The sequence below is a fragment of the Bubalus kerabau genome, chromosome 19 (assembly GCF_029407905.1).
Source record: "Bubalus kerabau isolate K-KA32 ecotype Philippines breed swamp buffalo chromosome 19, PCC_UOA_SB_1v2, whole genome shotgun sequence".
Taxonomy (NCBI): domain Eukaryota; kingdom Metazoa; phylum Chordata; class Mammalia; order Artiodactyla; family Bovidae; genus Bubalus; species Bubalus kerabau.
In genome coordinates, this window is record NC_073642.1 from 60,579,151 (window position 1) to 60,596,773 (window position 17,623).

Here is a 17,623-nt window from a genome sequence, read left to right on the forward strand (position 1 = left end):
GCTGGAATCAAGATTGCCAGGAGATATATCAATAACCTCAGATATGTAGATGACACCACCCTTATGGCAGAAAGTAAAGAAGAACTAAAGAGCCTCTTGATGAAAGTGAAAGTGGAGAGTGAAAACGTTGGCTTAAAGCTCAACATTCAGAAAACTAAGATCATAGCATCCAGTCCCATCACTTCATGGCAAATAGATGGGGAAACAGTGGACACAGTGTCAGACTTTATCTTTCTGGGCTCCAAAATCACTGCAGATGGTGACTGCAGCCATGAAATTAAAAGACTCTTGCTCCTTGGAAGGAAAGTTATGACCAACCTAGACAGCATATTAAAAAACAGAGACATTACTTTATCAACAAAGGTCCATCTAGTCAAAGCTATGGTTTTTCCAGTGGTCCTGTATGGATGTGAGAGTTGGACTATAAGGAAGGCTGAGCACCAAAGAACTGATGCTTTTGAACTGTGGTCTTGGAGAAGACTCTTGAGAGTCCCTTGGACTACAAGGAGATCCAACCAGTCCATCCTAAAGGAAATCAGTCCTGAATATTCATTGGAAGGACTGATGCTGAAGCTGAAACTCCAATACTTTGGCCACCTGATGCAAAGAGCTGACTCATTTGAAAAGACCCTGATGCTGGGAAAAATTGAGGGCAGGAGGAGAAGGGGACAACAGAGGATGAGATGGCTGCCATGGCATCACGGACTCAATGGACATGGGTTTGGGTGGACCACAGGAGTTGGTGATGGACAGGGAGGCCTGGCGTGCTGTGGTTCATGGGGTCACAAAGAGTCGGACATGACTGAGCGACTGAACTGAACTGAATTCAAATGAAAAACTGTTATTTTTACACTGGAAAAGTGAAAGTGTTAGTCACTCAGTCATGTCTGAGTCTTTGTGATCCCACACACTATGGACCCCCAGGCCCCTCTGTCCATGGAATTCTCTAGCCATTCCCTTCTCCAGGGGATCTTCCTGACACAGGGATCAAATCCAGGTCTCCAGCACTGCAGGCAGATTCTTTACCATCTGAGCCACCAGGGAAGGTGGCTAGAAGACATGGTAAAAATGAGGGGGGTTTGTTCACTGCTGCTTGGATGCTTAAACCTGACAAATAATACCTCCTTAACTCAAGGGACAAAGTTAACACCACCAATATTGGGACAAGCTGACAATACGTGCCTCCTAATGTGACGAACTGAGAAAAGAAGTATCATTTGTCAGAAGTGCAAAACCTGAATGTAATCCTGAGGAAACATGAAAACAAAATCTGAGGCTCATTTTACATAGCAGCTGGCTTGTGCTCTTCAAAAATATCACTATCACACACACACACACAAAAAAAAAAAAAAAACTGAGAAACTATTCCAGATTAAAAGAGAAAAGAGACAGGACAACTGAACACAATGTACGTTCCTGTACCGGGTCTTGTTATCAGGAAAAGGAAACTGCTACAGCGGACGTTCGGGGGATGAAGGAGGATCAGAAGATGCCAGCTCTGAATGTGCCAATCTGGCACTAAGGCAACAGAGAGACGGCAGACACAAGTGGGACTCTCTGTCCCCTCCGCCCCCGCCTAAGATGATAGCTACTAGCAAACACAGGCAACAATAGGGGATTCTTTATACGACTCCTACAACTCATAGATTTGAAAACTATTTTAAAACATACAAAAACAAAACTCTGCTAAATACTGACCTGTATATTTGACTACTAGAAGAACACAGGAAAACAGAACACGTCTGATTTTATCTCAGAACAGTATAAAAAGTAGTATTCAGTCTTCCCCACTTAAGAACACAAGCAAAACTCTCATCGTACCTTCTGACCCTTAAATTATTTGTTCACTCATTCAACAAATATTTATTAAGCAAAACATCCCTAACGCAGACTTGTATCCTATAGGATATGAGAACCTGAGTTGAGTTTTGAAGAACGTGCGGGAAGGGCACTGCTCGGGGAGAAGCCCACACAGGCATCGTAGGGACCAGCGGACAGCATGCGTAGAAGCACCTGAACAGGCGAGGGGACGGGCGGAAGGACAAGCCGTGTGGCACAGTGTGCGGCCCACAGGGGAATGGCAAGACCATCACACGTGAGCAGGAGCGAGAGCAGGAAGGGCCTTATACGCAGCTCTACAGGGTCAGAAGCTCATCCCGTGAGCCTTTTGAGTCTCACTACACAGCAAGGGTTGTCACCGACTTAATCTCGGCCTGAGCCTCTATCAAGGCCCGCTGACAAGAACATCTAAACACAAGGCAAGAGACTCCTCGCTTGCCTCTTTCCTTTAGAGGGGACACTCCTTCTCCTGGCTGCAATCACTGCCTTTACACATACTGGTTTGCCTGGAACCATCCCTGCTGGAGCACTGCAATCCCTTATCCCAGGAACCACCCACCCACTCACTCTAAACACAGAAGAACCACGGCATCAGTCACCCCATCTCCAGCGCCAATTCACTATCCCTGCCTGCCTGCACTTGGAGATCCTCACTTGGCTCTCAATGGAGCCTTCCCCAAAATTCCTTAAGTACAATTGATCTAAAAAGAAAGCTGAAGATCTGCTACTGCTAAATACAATTTTTTAAAAAAACAAAACACCACCACCCAACAGACACACACGATTTCCCTTACAGGAATTCCAGAGATGTTTCAAGAAAGAAACGCAGCATCAGAATAAATGCAGTCTCCTAAGGGGCTTCCCTGGTGGCTCAGTGGTAGAGTCCGCCTGCCAATGAAGGAGACGCAAGAGACATGCGTTCGATCCCTGGGCTGCGATGATCCTCTGGAGAAGGGAATGGCAACCCACTCCAGGATTCTTGCCTGGGAAATATTAATACCGTGGACAGAGAGGCCTGGCGGGCTATAGTCCATGCGGCCACAGAGTCGGACATGACTGAGCACGCACACACACGCAAGGTAAGAACTTTTATTTCACCCAATTATGTTGCAATTAAACCCAATATACATCATATTACAGGAAAAATCCAGATAAGACAGGAAAGGAAGTAGGCTCCGAAGACAGGGTGGTGAATGAACCCATCTGTTAGCTCTAAGACTGCAGGTAAATAACTCCTGTCTCACTGAGTCTCATTTCTATAACAGGACCAACACAGATGGCAACCCCTTGGCTCACTCCTTCTCCCCTGCTTAATTCACAACACAAACATTTAATTATTAGCTAAGTCAACGATGCCAATTATATTTAAAAAAAAAAAACAGGTAAGATGTTTCGTATGGAAAAACAAACTGCACATACTGGGAGAGGCGGTGAGAGACTGCAGGAGCCACACTAGAGAAGGCTCTCTGAGCCCTCTCACCCTCCCTGGAGGTCAATCAAGAGCAAGCTACAGGGTTTACAAATCTTGGGACTACAGAGAATGGGAAGAAGAGCAAGAACCGAAACTACAACTGCTCTCATCTTTCAGGATTTTTGTTCTCCTCTTTAAAAAAAAAACAGGCAGTTACCCACCCTGGACCAAAGGACAAAACCAGCAGCTACCGTATCCACAAGCTCGTGTTTATAATCCTATACTGTTTGAACACGACCAAAGCTGCGAGGACACCCAATAAGGACCTGCTTACATGCGACTGCAAAGATAAAAGTCCGGCATCTCCAAGGGATCCCCTCAGTAAACTGCCTGAATGGCAAGCAGACGATGTGACTGACACACGGTTATCCACCACTAAGAGCAGAACATGGATCTGTCAGGTAGGGGAAACGTGATGAATCAAACCAGGACAGCGAGACAGCTCAAAGCCTTCAGTGGAGCCCCTCTGCGCTTAGGATAACATCTAAAACCCTTGCTGTGGCGACCTGCCCCTCCCTCTCCCCCACCGGGCCAGGCTAGCTCCCCCAGCTCCCGCTGGTCACAGACTCAGACCCTCCGTCAAGCTCCTTCCCAGCTCAGAGCCTTCACACACACCATCCCCTGCTATCCGCTCCCCAATCTTCAGTTTGGTGTCACAAAGTCAACAGCTTCAGTTAAAACACAGTTAAAAAACTTTTTCGGTACTCAGTATAGACAACACAGGTAAGCGTTTTGCTACAGCATTTGCTGCTAAGACAAGACAGACTTCATACATGCATACGTGTTTAAATGTGTGATGCTAAAGAGGCCTTAGGAAATGCAACACATATAATCCCTATATCCAGAACCAATCCAAGTTCCAGGCACAAGCACGATCTTCTTGAACAAATGAAGAAAGGCCAGCACAATGAGAAGCCCATGCACGTTAACTAGAGTAGCCCACACAGCAATGAAGACCCAGCACAGCCATAAATTAATTAAATTTAAAAACAATAAAATAGACAATACTGACGTATCACATGATTAAATGCTATAACTTGATGATGCAATAGAGAATGACTCACATTTAAACTCTTAAGTAAAAAAAAAAAAACTGAACATATAAGTCTTACCATATAATTTCCATGATAGAAAGTTAAAAATGAGGAAAAATAATTAAGTCAGAATGATGTTTGCTCTTTTTTGGAAGAGGCTGGTGAGGGGAGAGGGAAGTGCCTGAGAGGGGGCATTTAGAAACCTTACAAAATAAAATATAAAACAAAACCTTATAAAATACGGGTCATACGTGTCTTCATCTGGGCACTGGTTACAAGCATGTTCACTTTGTGTGTCCTTGTGACTTATGTGCTTTCCTGTGTAGCAACTGAAAGTGATTTCACTTAAAGTTAATTTTAAAGGAGAAGTAAACAATCCTCAATACAATGTGTAAAAAATTCTTCATTTACCATGGTAAGTACAGTATCAGAGTAAAGAAGGAAAATGAGAAAATTCACTTTTATTAAGTATTTACAGTCTATCATCTGGTCTAACCCACAAAGCAACACTAAGACAAGAATTATCTCCACTTTACAAGGATTTGAAATAACTTGCCCAAGGCTATTTGACTAATAAATAGGAGAGGTGGGATTCTACTTAGAATTTGGTTGACTCCAAACTTTTATTTTCACAATATACAAAACACCATGGTCTCAAAGGAAGTGTCAGTTTACACTGACTTACCAATCAAAATATCTATGTGGATATGTTTCTTTTGATCTCTCCAGGGGGTTGAAAGAGAATGGACCCAATTTAAGATTAACAGATGCCCAATGAATATTTTATTTTTAACTGAATCTGCACAAACACAGATAAGTAAATATTGTTTTAATTGTAAAGCTGTAACAACTTAAATCAGCCCTGTCGATGGATAGTTCTCCTGGTCTTTCTAGTCTAGGAACATAGGTACTCAATAAATACACACTAACAGACTGTATCTCACCATTTTTTTCAGTATCTTTATCACATTTAGCTGAAGACTAAACATGGTTTACTCCTTGATACAAACACTACCTAATGACTTCTTTCTCCAGTGGAATAAATAAGTGCTACTTTAAGAGAGATGAGTAACATAAAGGGGGTTCAGACATAGTGAAATAATTAGACAAATAAATATTATGGAAACTGCAATGTACTATGTAACTTTTTCACCACTCAGGACAGACAACACAGGTAAGCATTTTGCCAGAGCATTTGCTGCTAAGGCAAGACAGATTTCACACATGCATATATGTGTTTAAGTGTATGCGTGCTAATGAGGCCTTAGGAAAATTATTTATTTCCCTACTCCTGGCCAAAATATGGACCCAACTCATATGTAAAAAGCTACCCCGAATTCTCCTAATGTTCAGCAACAAAAAAGGTAGAGATTTATAAAGATTGATTATAAATAATAATAGTATTCTTCATCAGAACTCCGTCATATGTCAATGAAAACTATTTTTTAACAAATTATCCCCAAAAGAAAGCACCCTCTAACAATGCTTCATTGCACATATTTTACTGAAGAAGAGCTGGAAACTGAAGTCCATATATTACATAAGCAATAAAGAATTACTCTTTTTAAGTACTAATAGCATTTGAAAATTATAGCTTGCCTTAACTCCAGTAGAATATACACACTGCATTTAAATGTCTAATTTAGATTATTCTATTATTTGTTCATATATCAACAAAATTATGCATTTTCCACCAAACACCAAAATTATGTTTGATCTAACACAAATAAATTACCTGAGTTTATTATATGTGATAGGTACATATAAAGATTTTTAAATTAGGGCTTCTTTTTTCTTTTTAATGTTCAGCTATACAATATACAAGTCTATGGACAAAGCCAGGTAATCCCAGTATTGTGTTATATGCAAAATTTAATAAGCTTTCAAAATTAAAATACAAGAGTGCCTATCAAATATTTTTCCTCATTCATAGTATCAGAGGCCTCTCAGTGGGCTGCTTGCTCTTCATCATAAGGATCAGATCAAAAGTTAAACAGCTCCTATCAGATTCTCATTCATTAATAATCATTTACTAAGCTGTACCTCTCATACAGTTCATGGCAAGAATGCTGGCAGGAGGAAAAGGGGATGACAGAGGATGAGATGGTTGGATGGCATCACCAAATCATGGATATGAGTTTAAGCAAGCTCCGGGAGATGGTGAAGGACAGGGAAGCCTGGTGGGCTACAGTCTATGGGGTCACAAAGAGTCGGACACGACTGAGCGACTGAACAACAGCAAAGCTTTACTAGACGCAGAGATAAAAGATGTAAAGACTCAATTCTCTCTGAAAGATTTTGCCATCCTAAGGCAATATCCGATCTGATCTACTTTCCAAGCTTTACTTCCTGGGGTTTTAACCTTAAGTTTCCCGCTCAGAACATCTCATGATTCCACCACTACTTTCTTACGGTCGCTACATACGACCTCCACGCTTCTTAACAAATGCAGCCTCTCCTTTCCAGGTCTCACATTTAATCTAGATTCAGCTTGAAGCGGAGAAGTCTCTGAATTACATGAGTGCTTCAAAGATTACCAACCACAAGACTTTGGAGACTTACAAATGTTCTCAGTTTAAAAGTAAGAAAACAAAACTAAGTATAGAAAGGCCAGGGCGACCTGCCCTTAAAGACACATCTAGTTATTCAGAAGTAAAGCCAAACTAGAACACGGGTTTCCTAACCACTCATTATTTTACACTGTTCATTCATTCCACTGATCATGTCTGCCTCAGTTTTCTGGAATTGTGTTGTTCCTTGGTTAACCAACTACTTCTCTTTATTTGTGTAGATATAGTTTAAATCGGCATCCATGGATGGGGTCCCACAGGGGTCCCTGTACCTCCTATAAATGTACATAAAATTCTGAATATGCACATGTACACTTTTTCTGGGGATAAGATTCGTATCTTTTGTCAAATCAGGAATCTCCAAAGAATAAGACCCACAGGGCTATATCAAGTACATATGACATATATAAAAAGTTTATGCTGCTTCAAAATACAGATTCAAGGATAATGCACTTATTCGTACATAATAGAGGAATGATGGTTATATAGGAAAGTTAGCAATATTTAAGGCTCTGTTATGCTTGGTATCACTACTACAGGGACCCAACTAAGCTGAACCATCTGATCCACTACAGACAAGCCTCACATAGAATGAAGTGAAAGTCACTCAGTCTTATCCAACTCTTTGTGACCCCATGAACTACAGTCCATGGAATTCTCCAGGCCAGAATACTGGAGTGGGTAGCCTTTCCATTCTCCAGGGGATCTTCCCAACCCAGGGATCAAACCTAGGTCTCCCACATTGCAGGCAGACTCTTTACCAGCTGAGCCACAGGGAAGCCCTCACATAGAAGACTTACCTGTGAAATACTGCTCTCAAGCCCTTTTTCTTTTTCATCTTCCATTATAAAACTAAACATACATCTCAATATTCAAAAATTTGGGGAGAAATCACAACATAATCAAATCACATTAAGAACAGATTTCCTCTAATGTACATATTTGAAGCAATATCAGCTAAATTTTATGCTAGTTGTGGGCTAGAACTGGGCTAAAGGTTTAAGAAACTCAATTTTTCCTTACAACCTCAAGAAATAGGTACTACTATCAAGACCGGACTTCAGATGAGGGAGCTGACTCAGAAAGACCACCAGACACCCTGTGCTCCTCATGGATAAACTGAAGGAAGCAGAATTTGAACCCCTCTGACACCAAAGACTTGCTCTTAAACATTCTTATAATGCTTTGATAAAATATTAATATATTTAATTTTGCAAAAGGAAAATAGCTGAAAATACAACTAATAGGAGCTACTCTTGAGTGACGGCCAAGCAGCAGGACAGGCACGAGAAGATACCCCTTAAAACTCCAGCTCATCATGTTAAACTTACCCTCTCAAAAAAGTCTCTGCCACTGCCTTTCTCTTTCCCTTCAAATAGGATTACTGACCTAAGTCCTTAATCAAAGAACCTTTCTACATTATGTCAAAGATCAGCTCTTAAACTGAGATCCTTCTCTCATTATCTGAGCTCTTTAAACACTTTATTTTAAAATTCTGGTTCGCTGACATGTTCTAATCCTCAAGAGAATTTCCAAATGTGTTTTCTAAATTCCTACTTTATTGCACACATTGAGCTGTCACCTAAAACAGAACCACCACGACAACTATCAGGGTTAGCCAGCTTCAGCAATAAGAAAGCCTACAACACCAGGAAAACTCCCAATTTAATAGCGATTTTCTTCTATGAAATTCTTAATTCTCTCTGTCCATAATGCTTCCATACACCTAATCATGTGTCCTTACTTGAAGAACCAGGCAGCATGATCTGTCCAAAATCAGAACAGTAATGATATAAGCAATATTACTTTACATAGAACTGTTAGCTTCTAAGTCTTTTAAAAACTAATATAAAATAAACTAAGTTATTCACTCAGCAAATCTGAGCACCTTGTTTATGTCAGCACCGTTCTGTTCTACCCTTACTATCCTTACAATTCTATTTGTTTAAAAGGATAGTACATTTAACAGAGCATGACACTTAATGTTACCATGAGCTTGAAAAATCAGAATACTAAGGCCAAAATTCAAGTCTTCCATGTCTTGAATCTAGTAACACTTACTGACATCTTCAGACAAATTTTCTTGGGGCATCTTCTTAGTTATCTACTTAAAATGGATAGCAGCCTTGCATACTTAAAAAGAACCACCAATTCAGTGACGATTTTAGGGAAAATAGGAAACCAATTTGTACTCAAAATTTTTTTAAAAAATTAAAAAAAGTTTTCTTACATGACTGAAAATTTCAATTTCATCAGTTCAGTTCAGTCGCTCAGTCGTGTCTGACTCTTTGCGACCCCATGAATCGCAGCAGGCCAGGCCTCCCTGTCCATCACCAACTCCCGGAGTTCACCCAGACTCACGTCCATCGAGTCAGTGATGCCATCCAGCCATCTCATCCTCTGTCATCCCCTTCTCCTCCTGCCCCCAATCCCTCCCAGCATCAGAGTCTTTTCCAATGAGTCAACTCTTCACATGAGGTGGCCAAAGTACTGGAGTTTCAGCTTTAGCATCAGTCCTTCCAAAGAAATCCCAGGGCTTTATCTCCTTCAGAATGGACTGGTTGGATCTCCTTGCAGTCCAAGGGACTCTCAAGAGTCTTCTCCAACACCACAGTTCAGAAGCATCGATTCTTCAGCACTCAGCCTTCTTCACAGTCCAACTCTCACATCCATACGTGACCACAGGAAAAACCATAGCCTTGACTAGACAAACCTTTGTTGGCAAAGAAATGTCTCTGCTTTTGAATATGCTATCTAGGTTGGTCATAACTTTCCTTCCAAGAAGTAAGCTTCTTTTAATTTCATGGCTGCAGTCACCATCTGCAGTGATTTTGGAGCCCAAAAAAATAAAGTCTGACACTGTTTCCCCATCTATTTCCCATGAAGTGATGGGACCAGATGCCATGATCTTCGTTTTCTGAATGTTGAGCTTTAAGCTAACTTTTTCACTCTCCACTTTCACTTTCATCAAGAGGCTTTTGAGTTCCTCTTCACTTTCTGCCATAAGGGTGGTGTCATATGCATAGCTGAAGTTACTGATATTTCTCCCGGCAATCTTGATTCCAGATTGTGTTTCTTCCAGTCCAGCGTTTCTCATGATGTACTCTGCATATAAGTTAAATAAGCAGGGTGACAATAAACAGCCTTGACGTACTCCTTTTCCAATTTGGAACCAGTCTGTTGTTCCATGTCCAGTTCTAACTGTTGCTTCCTGACCTACATATAGATTTCTCAAAAGGCAGATCAGGTGGTCTGGTATTCCCACCTCTTTCAGAATTTTCCACAGTTTATTGTGATCCACACAGTCAAAGGCTCTGGCATAGTCAATAAAGCAGAAATAGATGTTTTTCTGGAACTCTCTTGCTTTTTCCATGATCCAGCAGATGTTGGCTATTTGATCTCTGGTTCCTCTGCCTTTCTAAAACCAGCTTGAACATCAGAAGTTCACAGTTCACATATTGCTGAAGCCTGGCTTGGAGAATTTTGAGCATTATTTTACTAGCGTGTGAGATGAGTGCAATTGTGCGATAGTTTGAGCATTCTTTGGCATTGCCTTTCTTTGGGATTGGAATGAAAACTGACCTTTGCCAGTCCTGTGGCCACTGCTGAGTTTTCCAAATTTGCTGGCATATTGAGTGCAGCACTTTCACAGCATCATCTTTCAGGATTTGAAAGAGCTCAACTGGAACCTCAAAAATAAGGCTTTTCTCTCTGTATTCATTCAGAGAGTATATACCCCCACACAAGCAATCCTACTTTTTAGACCAACACACATTCCCGAAGACTGGCAGACAGAATCCTGAAAATCCTGACTGCTTATATGATCCGGAAAAGAGTACATTTGTGAATGAATTATTATTCAGCATTTGTCAAAAGCCTGAACGACACAACTGACATACTAGGGATATCGTCTGAAAGATAAATTAACTAAACTCTAGTGAATCAAATCACCAGAATGTCTGTATCTACATTACTAAGGCTTTTCCATTATGCCTGAGGCCTTTATCCAGTTTCTCGAAAATGGCATGTGAGAAATATTTCTCCATCATTTGTAAAATGTAAAACGTTTTCTCTACATATTGTTAATGTCATTTTACATAAGAATTCAGATGCGTATTCATCATACAAGAGAAAAGTTTGCTTTTTCCTGCTTAACTCGTATACTTCCTTTCATTAATCAATATCAACTATAATTAGTCCTGCTTCCTCTTTTTCTTTGGTTAATATTTAAAAAACGAAAACCTTTAGTGACATGCAGACACTAATTATCCTTGTCCTAAGCTTCTCTTCTAATTCTCTCCAGCTCCCTCCACACCCTACCCCTCCTTCAACCTTCACCATTATTTTCACTGTCCTCTCAAACATCTATTATAAGACCACCTCAAATCCTTTCTCATAGTAGGCAAATAATAAAGCACATACACCCATCGGTCTTTGAAAATGAGCTGAAAACCGGAATATCCAAAATGCAGAGCACAAGGACAAGTCACTCAGCTCCAACTTAATATTTATGCAAGTTAAACATGGACCTGAGCAGTACCTTCCTTTGCCATCCAACAGAGCTCCATGATGGACCAACTGAATGAATGCAGTTACCTGCCAAATGCTGATAGGAACTGAGATCATAAAAATTAGTAAATCCTGGGTTTCAAGAAAATTCAAGTCTTCTATTAATAAACAGTTCCTATTTGTAATACAGTATAACCATCTGAACAACCCTGAGAAAACTCGGCAGTAAGTTCTGAGTCAAACGTGTTGATGATCAAGAAACAACTGGACCGCTTCTGGGGAGATACTCCAAAGAAGTAGAAGCTGGGGTTCCAACAGGTATTTGTTCACCTTTGTACAAATATGTTTCGTTATTTTCGCTATTTGTTCATAGGAGCATTGCTCACAAGGCCAAAAGATACAAACACCCCAAGAGTACATGGGGGGATTAATGGATAAGCAGACACATACCTACATATCCGTGAGCAGGAAATACATAGAGACATAAAAGAAAATGGTGGTTGCCTGGGCCTGGGAGGAGGGTGGAATGGGGAGTTAGTGTTTAATGGGTACAGAGTTTCAGTTGAGGAAGATGAGAAAGTTCTGGAGATGGACTGGTGGTGATGGGAGCAAAACAATGTGAATGTACTTAATGCCACAGATCTGTACCATCAAAAGTGGTTAAAACGGTATGTTTTGTTGTATTTTACGACAAAAAAAAAAGGGAAAGAATCTTACTCAGATAATCAAAGGCCCCATGAACATTTAAGACAAGAGTTTCATTCTTTTAACAAGTACTAATTAAGGGCTTACCTGCAACTTATGCAGGTTGTTCCCCTAAAATTCACCTGGAACAGCAATATAATGTTGGGAAAAGGGCCCATATGCAAAGATTCAGAAATCAAGCCATGACTCAGCGCTAGCCTTGCCACTTCCAGATTCACAGCTCTGAGTCTTAGCTTCCTTGCATGTACACACAATAAGACAATATTAAATCTGTCTCAGGGTCACAGTGTGGATTAAATAAGAACATAGATAAAAGAACCTGAAATATCTTGGCATATATTACCAGGAACTTCTTATTAATAAATGTTTCCCTTTGCTCTTTAGCCACAAGTAATGACCACAGGATGCTAAGGTCACAAGTGAGAGAATGTCAAAGAAATACCTACTTTCTCAAACGAAACAAGCATCTCATACATGAGACAGTGGCAGGGTATAAATCTCTCAAGGTCAAAAAGTTACCCTTCCTCAAAGGTAGCACTACACTAAAAGTACAACCCACCATACACTGCCACAAAATCACTATCAAATAAGAATCATTTGAGCCACATCAAAATCAAATGTTTTCTAAAACCAAGCCAATAAAATTCAGAAATGGCAAAACCACCACACTTGAGAACTCATTCCCAGTGCCATAGGTATAACACAGTAGACAGAACTTAACCTTTCATGATGAGATGACAGCATAAAAGGTAAAGCAAACCCTTATTATAATAATTGCAGGAAATGAAGGTCTCCCCAAATTAAATGTGTACATCTTTTCTTAAAACAGCATTTTGATGCCCTGAATAAATCCATACAATGTTCACAGTGATCATATTAAAAGCACTCTTTGTAGTGTTTCTAATCTATAGTATTACAAAATATGTCCCACAATGAAAATTTGAAAAATTATATGTAAGTATACACAGCATATATTACATGTAATATGATTTGCCACAGAGAGCTACTAACAAGTTTTGCAAAATAAACTGATTAGGCCCACCTAGTTCCCAAAGATATGAATACTAAAATTACTATTCACTAGCACCCTTATTCAGAATCTGTACCATCATCCATCCTCTAATAAATTATTGGAGCCCTTGGCTAAAATGGGTATTTTTATTTAGAAAATTTAATGTTTATACCAATATATTTTCAATGTAATTAACCTTTACTAAGACACATTCTATATATATTTTTTTCTTTTCTTTCCCCCCGAGTTACTTAATTTCTAATCTGTGCCCTTTTCCATTCACTGAGTCTGCTGCACTTGAAAACCAAGCAACAGGAAGAGAACTGAACATCAGGATTGTGAAGATCCAGAAAAATCCAAGGGGCTTCCCTGGTGGCTCAGAGATAAAGAATCTGCCTGCAATGCAGGAGACCAAGGTTCGCTCCCTGGGTTGGGAAGACACCCTGGAGGAGGGCATGGCAACCCGCTCCAGTACTCTTGCCTGGAGAATCCCATGGACAGAGAGAGAAGCCTGACAGGCTACATACAATCCATAGGGTCGCACAAGAGTTGGACATGACTGTAGCGAGTAAGCAGCAGCAGCAGCAAAATCCAAAGCACCAAAAAAGCAAAGACTTCAAATTAAAACTCTTTCATCAGCTGAATATTTGTAAATATAGTCACCTCAATACTTAAATCTGATCATCTGGGTAAATAAGGTGTCCCTGTAAGCATGACTTTCTCCACAAAAGCATGGACTGAACACTCTATAGTAAATACTCCCTCACTCATCTGTCTTTGCAAATCTTCAGGCCATTAAAAAGACACATTAAATGGTCTGCTAGCTCTACACTGCGGGCAAAGCCCTGGAGGAACTCAGCTTTTCTGCAAAGTCTACCCCCACCCCACCCCACCCCCCAAAAAAATCTGCAGTGCTAACTTAAAACATACACTGATTTGCCAAGGATTGAAAAACCCTTTGCGAAAGCCTCGCTTTGCAAGGGTCCAGGGGCGTGCTGGCACCAAAAAAAAAAAAAAAAAATCGGAGAGGAGGGGCGAAAACATGGCCTCGGCCACCCGCCCCCTGGGGACCCAGAGAGCTGGTCACCTGCCAATAGACACGAACAATCCTCGCCCGGGCGCGCCCCCGAAGGCTCGCGCTTTCCTGCCAGCGCAGGAGGGCCCGGCCTGCCTTCCCTCCCGGCCCCCTCGAAGGTGTCCACCCAGGAGGCCAGCGCCGGCCACCGCGCAGCCTCCCGGGGATGCTCCCGAGACGCGGCGGCGGCGGACCCCACGCCACTCGGGTGCGCGCAGCCGGACCTGTCAAAGCCCAGCTCTCCGCGGGCCGGGGGTGGGTGGGTGGGTGAGCGGCGAGGACCCCCCCGCGCGCTCCACTCCGGGTGCGGAGGCGGCAGCGTGCCCACCCGGTGCCCAGGCGACCCCGCGCACAAAGTCCCCGGGAAGCGCCGAGTCAGGACGCACGCCAGCGAGTCGGGGCTGCGCCGAGCCCGGCGGCGCGGGGACCAGCCCCGCCCAGGACCTTGCGAGGAGGCCGCGCCATATGCCCCGCGCCGGTCTCCCCACCGGAGTCCGGAGCCCACGCGGGCCTCGGCGGCGCGCGGAGACGCTCCCCGCTCCGCCCCCCACTCCCGGGACACAAAAGCGGCTCCGCGGCGGGGGAAGCCCCCCTCACCTGCAGCACGGGGCGCCGCGGGCCTTCGAGAACCATCGGACCCCCGCTCCGGCGCGCGCGTCACAGCCCAGGCCTCCCGGTGCCGCCCGGCGCCGCCGCCGCCGCCGCCATGTCCTCCCGCTCGCCGTCGCCTCGTCCCCGCTGTCAGGTCACTCCATCCAACCTGGGGCCTGGAGCAGCCCGCGCCGCGCCGCGCCTCCGAGCCTCGACCCCTCCCGCCGGCGCCTGCGGAGACTGCGCAGCGCCCGGCTCGCTCGCGGCCCGCGCACGGCCCCGCGGCAACGGCGCACGGGGGCTTGGAGAATCTCCCCGGCGCCCGCGCCCCCGCTCTCCCCCGCTCGCCCCGCGCCGGCATGAGAGCGAGCCTGTGATTGGACAGCGCGCGGCGGTGAAAGGTTAATCCCGGCCCCCCAGCCACTCAGGAGCCGGGAGACAGTGGACGCGAGCGGCAGAGGCCACTGGCGGTGTTTGCGGCCCGGAGGAGCCGGGGTTGGACGCGGACGTTCAGCGGGCCCGCGCGGAGGCCAGGCACCTTCGCCGCCCGCCCGGTGCCTGCACGCCCGGCCTGCGGACGCTCGCTTGGCTCGGCGAGAATTCTGCTGGCGCTCAGAATTCGTCCGCCTTCATGGTTGCCCCTTCTGGCACGGACCGCCCCCTAAACGTGGCCCTTCGCCTTGGCTGTTAATTGTTCTCCCGAGAGCTCGGCGCTCTTTTTCACCGCCCCATCCCCTTTTTAAAGGACCGTCCCACTCGCCTGCATTTCCCCAGGGTTAGTGGTCCAGGGCCCTCCGTATTAGGGAAGACAATTAACCCCACCTCCTTCCCCCAACCCACTCCATCCCCAACCCGGAACTAGGATGACCAGAAAATGAGATGAGGGCAGCGGCCCCACTTATGTAAATAGTTTATTTGAATAGATCGGAAACTTGCACCTTATCTTGTAGCTGTGAATTAATATGGAGGTCCAGTAAGTGACTGGCTAAAAGAAAATCGCATTAGTTTATTCCAAAATATGCATGTCTTCCAGATGGCTCACCTGATAGACGAGTTTACTCCAAAAGAGGTAGCATAACCGCAACCATGCTTCTGCTAAGAGCACATAGCACCTACCGCGTGCTAGACATGTCTAGGGCTGCGCTGATGCAAAGAGGGCTGTCGACCATTTAAAATAAGGCTAGTGTTGATTGGGGGTTTCCCTGGTGGCTCAGACGGTAAAGAATCTGCCTGCAATTTGGGAGACCGGGGTTCGATCCCTGAATTGGGAAGATCCCCCTGGAGAAGGGCATGGCAACCCGCTAGTATTCTTGCCTAGAGAATCCCCGTAGACAGAGGGGCCTGGCAGGCTACATACAGTCCATGGGGTCACAGGAGTCGAACACGGCTGAGCGACTAAGCACAGCACAGTCTTAACTAGATAGGAGACCTGAAAATCAGATGTATATTTTCCTTACCAAAAAATAATATGAAACCACACTATTATTTGTTATATTCATTACACGTTAAAGCGATAATGTTTTTGACATACTGGGATAAATAGTGGGGTTTTTTTTTTTAATTTGAATTCTAGGAAGTATTTAATGTCTTTTGTGGCTAGCATTATGTTGCTATTGGACGGGCTGTTATAAGCTTTGATTTTCACGTGGATCCTGTAAAGCAGATGCTGTTGCTTGCCCTCCATTTTATAATAACAGAGGACAGAAATTCATAACCTCTAGCAAGTAAGCTGCTAATAAGTGAACAACTTAGATTTGAACCCTGGGGATCTGGCTTCAGGGCTGGTACTACAGTGTTCACATTTTGATCGTTATATATACTGTCAGTTGGCAAGATGTTTCACATAAACATAGAATGTTCATGGGCAAAATTAGGAAGTAGAACACTCTTTGTCAGGTCTCCATAGAAATAATTTTCTTATATGTATCAAGCATTTATATTGCACTATAGGCAGAAGGCCTCCCCAGGTTGCTCAGTAAAGCCTTTTTGGAGATGATCCTTTGTAAGAAGAATGGCATCTCTGGGTGGAGATAGGCACTGGGGTTCACTAACAGTGGAAATTTGTGGGCAGGTAAAATTTTCATTCTCTCCTATTGTCCTCTCAGTCTGTCAAGACTAGCTGAGCTTCTCCTTCACCAGGTTTGTCTGATTTTCATCAGGTTTTTTTTTTTTTTTTAACTTTTAAAAAGAGTATTACATATATGGTTCATTCATTAGAAAGCATAAACAGGTATACAGTAAAAAGACTCTCCCACACCTGTCCCCATGCTCCAGACAGGTAAGCACTGTTCCTTGCACATTCTCCCAGATTATTTTTTTTATACAGTAGAAGCCAAGACATTCCTCATTTACAAAAATGATAGTGTGCCATACACATTAACTCTACCTTGCTTTTTGTAACAATATATCAAGAATATATGTCTATAGCAATAGATACAGAACTCCTTGCTATTTTTTTCAAATCTCCATAACATTTTATTGCAGGGATGTGCACATAATTTAACCAGTTCTCTATTGATGGACATTTAGACTTCCAGTCTTTTGTAATTGAACACTGATCCATTTATAATTGATTGAGTATATGGGATAAGGTATGAAGGTTCAATGCACGATACTGGATGCTTGGGGCTAGTACACTGGGACGACCCAGAGGGATGGTATGGGGAGGGAGGAGGGTTCAGGATGGGGAACACATGTATACCTGTGGCGGATTCATTTTGATATTTGGCAAAACTAATACAATTTTGTAAAGTTTAAAAATAAAAAAAAATTAAAAGAAAATATGATATAAAAAAAAAAATACTTTTTTTCCCAGAT

The 17,623-nt window shown here is 43.2% G+C and overlaps 1 protein-coding gene across 7 annotated transcripts in view; it reads right to left on the reverse strand.

Moving 5' to 3' along the window:
- DICER1 (dicer 1, ribonuclease III) overlaps positions 1-14,952 on the reverse strand; it is a 75,767-nt gene extending 60,815 nt beyond the window's left edge. For 5 of the 7 annotated variants that reach the window (XM_055556661.1, XM_055556660.1, XM_055556658.1 and 2 more), the window contains exon 1: positions 14,813-14,951. Coding sequence is in view for 1 of the 7 variants with exons in the window: in XM_055556663.1 (XP_055412638.1) it covers positions 14,813-14,848 (36 nt within the window). In the remaining 6 variants the exon portion in view is untranslated. Of the gene's footprint in view, positions 1-14,812 lie in introns of all 7 variants that reach the window. The other 2 variants (XM_055556662.1, XM_055556663.1) reach the window with 2 other exon arrangements.
- Positions 14,953-17,623: the final 2,671 nt, after the last annotated feature.